Source organism: Impatiens glandulifera, chromosome 7 (assembly GCF_907164915.1).
Source record: "Impatiens glandulifera chromosome 7, dImpGla2.1, whole genome shotgun sequence".
NCBI lineage: Eukaryota > Viridiplantae > Streptophyta > Magnoliopsida > Ericales > Balsaminaceae > Impatiens > Impatiens glandulifera.
The window spans coordinates 44,682,073-44,691,810 of record NC_061868.1 but is presented as its reverse complement, the minus strand read 5'-3'; the positions used below and the strand labels follow the sequence as shown (position 1 = coordinate 44,691,810).

The 9,738-nt window shown below is 36.5% G+C and overlaps 1 protein-coding gene across 1 annotated transcript; it reads right to left on the bottom strand.

Moving 5' to 3' along the window:
* Positions 1–297: 297 nt before the first annotated feature.
* On the bottom strand, positions 298–8,427 carry LOC124910027 (cucumisin-like). Its single transcript, XM_047450652.1, has 11 exons — positions 8,350–8,427; positions 8,161–8,249; positions 7,635–7,729; positions 7,369–7,549; positions 2,554–2,619; positions 1,964–2,477; positions 1,771–1,874; positions 1,471–1,689; positions 1,270–1,381; positions 917–1,127; positions 298–824 (listed from the first exon to the last, which is right to left on the bottom strand). Exons 1-11 carry the CDS (start codon positions 8,425–8,427, stop codon positions 298–300), a joined length of 2,196 nt encoding a protein of 731 aa, XP_047306608.1.
* Between the last annotated feature and the right edge of the window lie 1,311 nt (positions 8,428–9,738).

The following is a 9,738-nucleotide window of genomic DNA, read 5'->3' as shown; positions in this document are numbered from 1 at the left end:
TAAAAGATAAAAATTTTGAATTTAATTATCACTAAAAAAATGTACTAAGTTAAAGGGTGTATATGAGGAATCACAATAAAAAAAACAATAATAAAGTTTTGCTAATATGTATGCTAGCTATATATAAAGAAGATAAGCCACATGTATTTTTGTTGGATATCACAACCTAGATTCATTTAAATTTTATAATTTACAATTCAATACAAATACATTCACAATAAAAACAAAATCATACAAATGATGATTATTATTCAACTCATTAGAAATACTAGAAAATGTCCATCCAAATGTCACGAACTAGCTAGTCGGATAAACAACGATAGGACTCCTCGCTTGATTCACACCATTATCCCACACCAAAGAAGCCGACAATCTTGATCTAGCCATCACTCCTTCCACCTTCAATACAAATGATAACTTCTGGCCTTGAGAACTAAACGATAATTCACTCGGCTCAACTTGTATTTTAAGCCCTTGTGGAGCCGTGATCTTGGATTTGTACGTGGATGAAGGGTTCCCCACATTCGTGACGGTCCTTGTGAAACTTTGGTTAAAAGGTTTAAATGGCACACCACCAATTCCAAAAGAAGGTAGGTTTAGATCCCACACGGCATCTTTAGTGACATTTGAGCATGAGCTACTATTATCGCTAGTGATCAGTCGCAACAACTTGTCAGCGTAGCCTTGCCCACACAAGAACTCTATATAATCTAATTCACCAATATCATAAACTAGACCGGGATTGACAGCTTTAAGAGGATTAATGTGGCCTGCCCCATATGCAAGTTCTCCTTCGGGGTTGGAATCAACACTCATGGGAAAGGCTAGAAATGATCAAAGAACACGCACAAAAATTAACAACATTGTCTCGAGTAATCGTTATATATGTTTCGAGGAATTGCATTTAATTAATTACCTGTGGTCATAAGAGCCGACTTGAGCGCACCAGGTGTCCACGAAGGATGAAAAGATTTCACATAAGCAGCTGTAGCAGTAGCGTGTGGACAAGCCATTGATGTACCCGATATGATGTGGTAAGGTGATCGTCTAGTGTCCTCCTCTACGGTTGTAAGCCATGTTTGTGACCAAGCTGCTAAAATGTCTACCCCCGGAGCCGATATGTCCGGCTAGGTTTCAATACGATCAGATTTTTTTAATCATCAAAATCAAATTTAAAATTATAAACATATAAGTTGTATAATGATCATTTGATTAAAAAATACTAAATAAAAGTTATAGCCTAGAATTATATATTTGTTATAGCCTTACCGAGAGAAGGTGATTTGTAATGGGATTGGGACCTCTGGATGAGAATGATGCCACATAAGGTGCAAATGTATCATTTCCTTCATTGCTTTTGAATATTCTTGCAATTGGGTTGCTAAAAATTTGTAAATAAGAGATTCAAAATTAACAATTAGAGGCCACCAAGAATTAAAATTGTGGTAATCTTATCAAATATATCTTTACCTTGTCGTGTTAACATATTCGAAAATAGTGGTTCCATCGGTCAAGCCAAAATGAGCAGCCGGCAGGGGAAATGTTGAGGCCATATCGGTGTATCGACTATCCCTCATCAATGTTCCAACCGCGCCAGCCAAAAACGGTGCTTTCCCATTACTTAGGAGTTCACAAAATACGATTTTTCCTTTTAACAACTCCGCATCTAATGTACCCGGGGTACAATACCTTCATTTGTAGCACACAAATCATAAAACTAAGACCATATATAACATATATACATGCATGGTTAAGCAAATATTCAAGTACCTTGGGTCCAAATAGCTTATGTTTAATGTTCTGTTTTTCACATTTCCGGCATAAACAAGTGGATAGAAATCCGTAAGATTGTTAAACGTGTTTATAGAAACACCCTATATTCCATACGTTTAATTAGTTCCACGTGCGAACAAAATAGATATTCGAAAAAAAAGTACAAATGAATTAGTTTTAAAAGTGTTACCTCATAAACTTGATTGTTTCCTAATTGCACCTTAGTTGAGAATTTTCTATCTATGGTGCTAGCAGCAACAGATAAGGACCAAGGTGAATAATTCGAGACCGATAAAAGAGAAGGGCCGTTATTTCCAGCTGAATTCGACGTCAAAATACCCTTTCTCATGGCATGAAAGGCTCCGATAGCAATGGAATCTTCAAAATAATCACGGGGAAATCTCCCTCCAACCGAAAGCGAGATAATATCTACTCCATCCGCGATGGCATCGTCAAATGCGGCTAGAATATCCACATCGTAACATCCATCGTCCCAGCATATTTTATAAACCGCTATTCGGGCCGATGGAACCCCTCCTCGAGCAATTCCTCGACCTGCCCCAAATAGACTAGCATTGCTCACTATGTTTCCAGCTGCGGTCGATGCTGTATGTGTTCCATGACCTCTGGAGTCTCTTGGAGATTGAACATCGAATTCGTTAAACCAGCCGTTTTTTCTATAATACTTTGCTCCAATGATTTTCCTACATTATAACAATTAGTGTGACACAATAATTATTGTACTAAAAGTGTGTATATTATAGATCTCTAATAACTCACTTGTTGCAAGTGAAATTGGCCGATGATTGACAAGTTCCCTTCCATTTTGCGGGTGGAGGACCAAATGTTGGGAATTTTGAAATGAAGATTACTTTTATACTGTAATCTAGCAATGTGAGATGGGTAAATGCACAGATTATCCAAGTCTAAAAACAGAAGATCAAACACAGAACAAAACAACACCAGATTTACGTGGAAAACCCTCTCAACCTGAAGGTGAAAATGTAAGAGATCCACTGCCTCCTTCTCTTCTTCTTCCTCTGTTTCTTCTTCTCTGTTTCTTCTCTTCTTTGCAGAATAGCTTCTCTCTCTAGAAATGATGGAATAAGCAGCATTCTTAGGGTTTTGCTTATTTTATTAGATGCCTAATTGGGCTGGACCCAAAGGCCCAACAATCTCCCCCTCCAGCCCACGGAGAGAGGTACACCGATCTTCAAGTCATCACTTGGTATTCATGCCGACAAGCCGACAACAGAGCTCGAGCTTGTCTTTTGGAACAATCTTCGTAAACATGTCTGACGGGTTCTTATCCGTGTGGATTTTCTTCAACTTCATCTGCTGGTTTTCTATTACATCTCTTAACCAATGAAACCTCACATCAATATGCTTAGTTCTGGAATGATATGTAGCATTCTTGCTCAAATCTATGGCACTCTGGCTATCACAGAAAACAACTGCATCTTCTTGTTGCATACCAAGCTCCAAGAGAAATCTAATCAACCACAATAGCTCTTTACCAGCTTCAGTGGCTGCAATGTATTCTGCTTCTGTGGTTGACAAAGCCACACATTTCTGCAGTTTGGATTGCCATGACACGGCTCCCCCTGCAAAAGTAAACACATAACCTGAAGTGGATTTTCTGTGATCCAGATCTCCAGCCATATCAGAATCAGTGTAACCTTCTAGCACATGTTCACCATTTCCAAAACTCAAACACAAATTGGAAGTGCCTCTTAGATATCTAAGAATCCATTTCACTGCTTCCCAATGTTGTTTTCCTGGATTAGAAAGGAATCTGCTTACCACACCGACTGCATAAGCTATATCTGGCCTAGTGCAAACCATTGCATACATCAAACTCCCTACAGCTGAGGAGTATGGCACACTTGACATTTCATCCTTTTCTTTTTCTGTTGATGGACACAACTTCTTGCTCAATTTCAAATGGCTAGGAAGTGGACAACTTACTTTCTTTGCTCCTTGCATGTTGAATCTTTCAAGCACCCTTTCAATGTACTTCTCTTGTGACAACCAAAGTCTCTTAGCCTTTCTGTCACGAGTAATCTTCATGCCCAATATCTGGCGTGCTTGACCCATGTCTTTCATTTCAAATGTCTTGGACATCTCTTTCTTCAACATAGCTATAAACAGAGCATCCTGTCCTGCAATCAACATATCATCAACATAAAGTAAAAGGATTATAAATTTTCCATTAGGAAATCTTTTGAAGAAAACACATGGATCTGCCTTGGTTTTCTGGTACCCATGACTCATCATAAAGGAGTCAAATTTCTTGTACCACTGTCTCGGGGCTTGTTTCAAACCATATAGACTCTTCTTCAATTTGCAAACCATGTTTTCTTTTTCTTTCACTTCAAATCCCTCTGGTTGCACCATATAGATCTCTTCTTCAAGGTTACCATGAAGGAATGCAGTTTTTACATCAAGTTGTTCAAGTTCAAGATCTAGGCCAGATACTAGACCTAACACTGCACGAATGGAAGTCATCTTTACCACTGGTGAGAAAATTTCCCCAAAGTCGATGCCCTGTTTCTGTCCAAAACCCTTTACGACCAGTCGGGCTTTGTACTTCATAAGTTCTCCATTTTCATCTCTCTTTAGCTTGAACACCCATTTATTTCTCAAGGCCTTTCTGCCCTTAGGAAGCTCCACAAGCTCATATGTGTCATTTTCTTGCAATGACTTCATCTCGTCTTTCATTGCATCATGCCACTTAACTTTGTCTTTATGAGCTTGTGCCTCCTGAAAACTTTCTGGCTCTCCTTCTTCTGTCAACAGGATATACTCTGAAGAAGGGTATCTTTTAGAAGGTTGGTGCTCTCTCTCAGACCTTCTTAATGGGGGCTCTTCTGGCTCCTCTTGACGATGTTGCTCCCCCTGCTCAGGAACACCATAAACAGTCTCATCATCATTACTACCATTCATGTCAGAGGTTTCCTCAGTGGCTTCTTCATTTTGTTCATCTTCATCCGTTACTGTTGACTGTACATGTGAAGGAATTGGTATGAGTTCTATGGACTCATCAACCCTCTCTGACTTCTCAATGATTTCTGGACTTATCCCTGTCTGACCTTCAAAGAACACAACATCTCTGCACCTGACAATTCTCTTCTTTTCTGAGTCCCATAACCTGTACCCAAATTCTTCATTTCCATATCCAAGGAAAATACATGGAGTTGCTTTATCATCCAACTTGGATCTTTGTTCCTTTGGAATATGCACATATGCTTTGCATCCAAACACCCTTAGATGTGAGTATGAAACATTCTTCTTAGACCATACTGTTTCTGGTATCTCGAATTTCAAAGGAACAGATGGCGACCTGTTTATGAGATAGCAGGCTGTGCGAACTGCTTCTCCCCAAAACTGCTTTGGCAACTTTGCCATCTTCAGCATGCATCTCACCTTTTCTACAATGGTGCGATTCATTCTCTCAGCCACACCATTGTGCTGCGGAGTTCCAGGCACTGTCTTCTCATGTCGAATACCATATTTGGTACAATATGTTTTAAATTCCTTGGAGGTATACTCTCCCCCGTTATCAGAGCGAAGACATTTCAGCTTACTGTCTGTCTCTCTTTCTACCATGACATGGAACTCTTGAAAGTAATTGAATACCTGGTCTTTTGTTCTCATAAAATAAACCCACACCTTTCTAGACGCATCATCAATAAATGTTAAAAAATATCGATTGCCACCCAATGACTCCACTTCAAAAGGACCACACACATCAGAATAAATCAAGTCTAACACATTATGTTTTCTTTCTGATGTCTGACTAAAAGAGACTCGATGTTGCTTACCAAATGGGCAGTAGTCGCATAGATCCAGAACCTCATCTTTGGTTGAGGGGATGTGCAGCTTCCTCACCAGAATTCGCAGCCCTTTCTCACTCATGTGGCCAAGGCGTTGATGCCACAGATTTAGAGAGCTTTCAGCTTGTACTGCATTCAGATCATCTTTGAGTACCTTCACATGTGTTCTGTACAATGAATGCCACGACTTCCCTTTTGCTACAATCATTGATCCTTTGCTGAGTTTCCATTCACCACCACCAAGATAATGCTTGAATCCATCTTTGTCCAATGCATCACCTGATATCAAATTTAGACGTAAATCAGGAATATGCCGCACATCTTTCAGTGTTAACCGATGCCCCTGTTCTGTCTGCAAATAAATGTCACCAATACCCACAATGCTTGAGTGACTAGTATTACCCATCTTCACTGTACCAAGATCTCCAGCCTTGTACGTGGTGAAGAACTCTTTATTCGGTGTAGCATGATAGCAAGCACCTGTATCAACTATCCACTCAACTCCTTGGTGATCTTCTACATGTAGATATTGTTCATTTTCACAAGAAAGAATAACTACATCCTCTGCAGTTACTGTGGCTGTGGTATTTCTGTTTTCATCATCTTTCTTCTGATTTTTGCCTTCATTCTGTAGTCTTTTCCAGGCTCTACAATTTTTCTTCATGTGACCTTCTTTACCACAGTGATAACATTCTCTTCCCTTAGATTTTGATCTGCCTCTTGACTTGCTATGACCTCTTGATTGTTGTCGGTGTTCAGCTCTTCCCCTGTTCTCTGTGACTAGGGCCTGTGCACTATTTGTATTAGTTGACTTCCTTCTTGTCTCCTCATTGAACAAGCTGCTAGTAACTATACTCATAGTAAGCACACCATTCGGAGCTGCATTACTAACAGTCACAACCAATGTCTCCCAACTGTCAGGCAATGATCCCAATAGCAATAAGGCTTGTAACTCATCTTCTAAGGTCATCTCCATCACTGATAATTGATTAATCAAACTCTGGAACTCGTTTAAATGCTCAGCAACACCTGTGCCTTCTCTGAATTTCAGATTTACCAACTTTCGGATCAGAAACGCTTTGTTGCCTGCGGTTTTCTGCTCATACAATGACTCTAGCTTCTTCCATAGCTCATGAGCACTTTTCTCACTTGCTACATGGTGATAAACACTATCATCAAGCCATTGTCTGATTGTGCCGACTGCTTTCCGGTTCAGTTTTATCCAATCAGCTTCAACCATCTCTTTTGGCTTTGCACTATCTCCTTCAACTGGCTCATACAGATCCTTACAATAAAGGATGTCCTCCATTTTGGATTTCCAAATCTGCCAGTTATTGTTTGTCAACCTGATCATTGTGCTATTGCCTTCCATCTCAACCTACAAAAGCACTCTTCAAAATAAACCTAACAGCTCTGATACCACTTGTTGGGAATTTTGAAATGAAGATTACTTTTATACTGTAATCTAGCAATGTGAGATGGGTAAATGCACAGATTATCCAAGTCTAAAAACAGAAGATCAAACACAGAACAAAACAACACCAGATTTACGTGGAAAACCCTCTCAACCTGAAGGTGAAAATGTAAGAGATCCACTGCCTCCTTCTCTTCTTCTTCCTCTGTTTCTTCTTCTCTGTTTCTTCTCTTCTTTGCAGAATAGCTTCTCTCTCTAGAAATGATGGAATAAGCAGCATTCTTAGGGTTTTGCTTATTTTATTAGATGCCTAATTGGGCTGGACCCAAAGGCCCAACACCAAAACCATCATCCTTGAAACTATCGGACTCGGGCCATATACCCGAGTCCAGCACTCCAATAATTATGTCACTTTCGACGGGTAATGCCCGGTTAACTTGTTGAGAAAATCCCATAAAATCCCATGATCTCGTTGTGTGCAGTTCTTTCTTTTCATTAGGAAAGACAGACACAACATCGTCCATTTCTATAAATAAGTTTTTTTTTGTGATATTAATTAATTAGGATAATGGAGAAAAAAAAGAAAAAATATATATATTTAAGATGAAAACCGGAGAGTCTTGTCATTTCTTCTTTTGTCAATTTCGCAACAAATCCATTAAAACTTCGTTTATAACTGTGAATGATCAAATCCATCACATTGTCCCTAACCAAAAAAAAAAAATTATTATAATCAGATGAATGTATAATCTGTATTTAAGAAAAATAAACTATTTATATTATGCCCATTTTGTTAATACATGCAATCATATATTCAAAAGGAAGATCAAATTCATCTAAATTTTAAAGATTAAAATTATTGTGAAATAGAAGTTGTTTCTCAAAGATTAAAATAACCCTATTGGTTTGGTTAAGTGATGATATTTAAAATATTTGTAATGTGGAACCATATAATTAATTAATATTTAATATAAGAGAGAAGAAAAAATGGCAAAAGAAATTAATTTATCTACAAACTTTGCATCAATTTACAAGTAACATAAATATAATAATTGTGTGAAGTCAACCAACCAAACCAATTATATATATATATATATATATATATATATTATTAATAATCTAAATAAGATAATTAACCTGCCAAGGGCTGTTTGGAGCAAATTCGTATGCAACGACAATAACGATGCGCCATTTTTAGGAAGGTCGCCCAAGTACACAATATATTTCTGCGCAGATTTTATAAGACAATTGTGTTTGAGATTTGAATAAGCGTAACGTTTTGACATAACATGCCCGAGGAATTATTCGCAAATTAGTACTACTAACCTGTTGAGGGATTTGATTAGTTGCTTCAACAGTAATGCTAATAAGAAGGTAGCATAATAGGCTTAAAGCTGTCTTCATGAGTTGGCTGTTGCTTTAATTTGCTTGCTTAATGTTCTTACACAGCCAATATCTATAAGGTTTTTATAGACATGGGGGGATTATTTGAAATGTTCAATTTTCTATATGGTTTTATTTTATTAAAATTGAATTTTCACAACCAAGTCTTCTTCTTTGCATATTTTAAAAAATAAATGGCTTCGTCTTAGTTGACATTTATGTAACTAATTAATCACTTTTATCTCCATCTATATCACTTGTAATAGAAAATATATAATGTTTAGCCTATTACAATTTCTTGATTTTTCTTTACTAAGTTTCAGATTCCTTACATTTGTTCAATTAAAAATGTTATATTTTGTAGAAGAATTTGTCAGTATCTTATTGTAGAGTATTTATTAATTTAATTGTATTCAATTCGCTGATTCAATCACTTAAAGAATTAATCAAAATTAATTCAATATCCTCTATTCGAAATGTCTGTTTCAATCAATAACAAAGAAATAATAATTTGTTTTTTTCTTATATTCATCGTCATCTCCATTAAAAAAAATGATTTGATGTGCATAGATTACTATGTAGTATATATTAATATATATAAACTGAGTTTGATAATTGATGAGAAGCATTCTTTTGATTTTTTGAAAAAAAAAAATGTTTAATTCACAGAGCTATCATTTATGGAGTTGTCTATGATTTTTCATTTTGAAATGTAGGTGTCACGTTGACCTAAATCCGACCCATATTATTTTTTTTTTTTAAAATTGTTCACGATTTTATTGATAAACTCTCTAAAACTTGGTGTAAGTTACACGTAATGAACAAGTCAATTAATTAACTTAAGCCATAAAGATCTTATCTAAAAATGAAAAATTTTGAATTCGATTTCAAGAATTCTAAATTTGAACATTACTCTTAATAACTTAAAAAGATGGTCAAACAATCAAACATTTTGGCTTTATCTATTATTCTGCATTGGATAATCCCTTAATTAAAATATGTACAATAATTATGGACTTTGTGTATTAATTAGTTATCTGTTGAAGCATTCGTGAAGAATGCTCCTTGAAATATTTTTCATTGTCTTAAGAATCTTCCATGTAGTATATATGTTTTTCCTCAATATGTTGTAATATTCCTTAAAAAATATATTTTTTAATATTTCAACATATAATTCTTTGAAAAATCTTTTGATATGTGACACACGTAAACTAATTTTTGAACTAATCAAAATATTATGTTCATACATTTGGATATATATCTATATTTTAAAAACCAAGTACATGTCTGAATAGTTCATATTTTCCTCGTGTACTTGTTCATGGGCTTTTT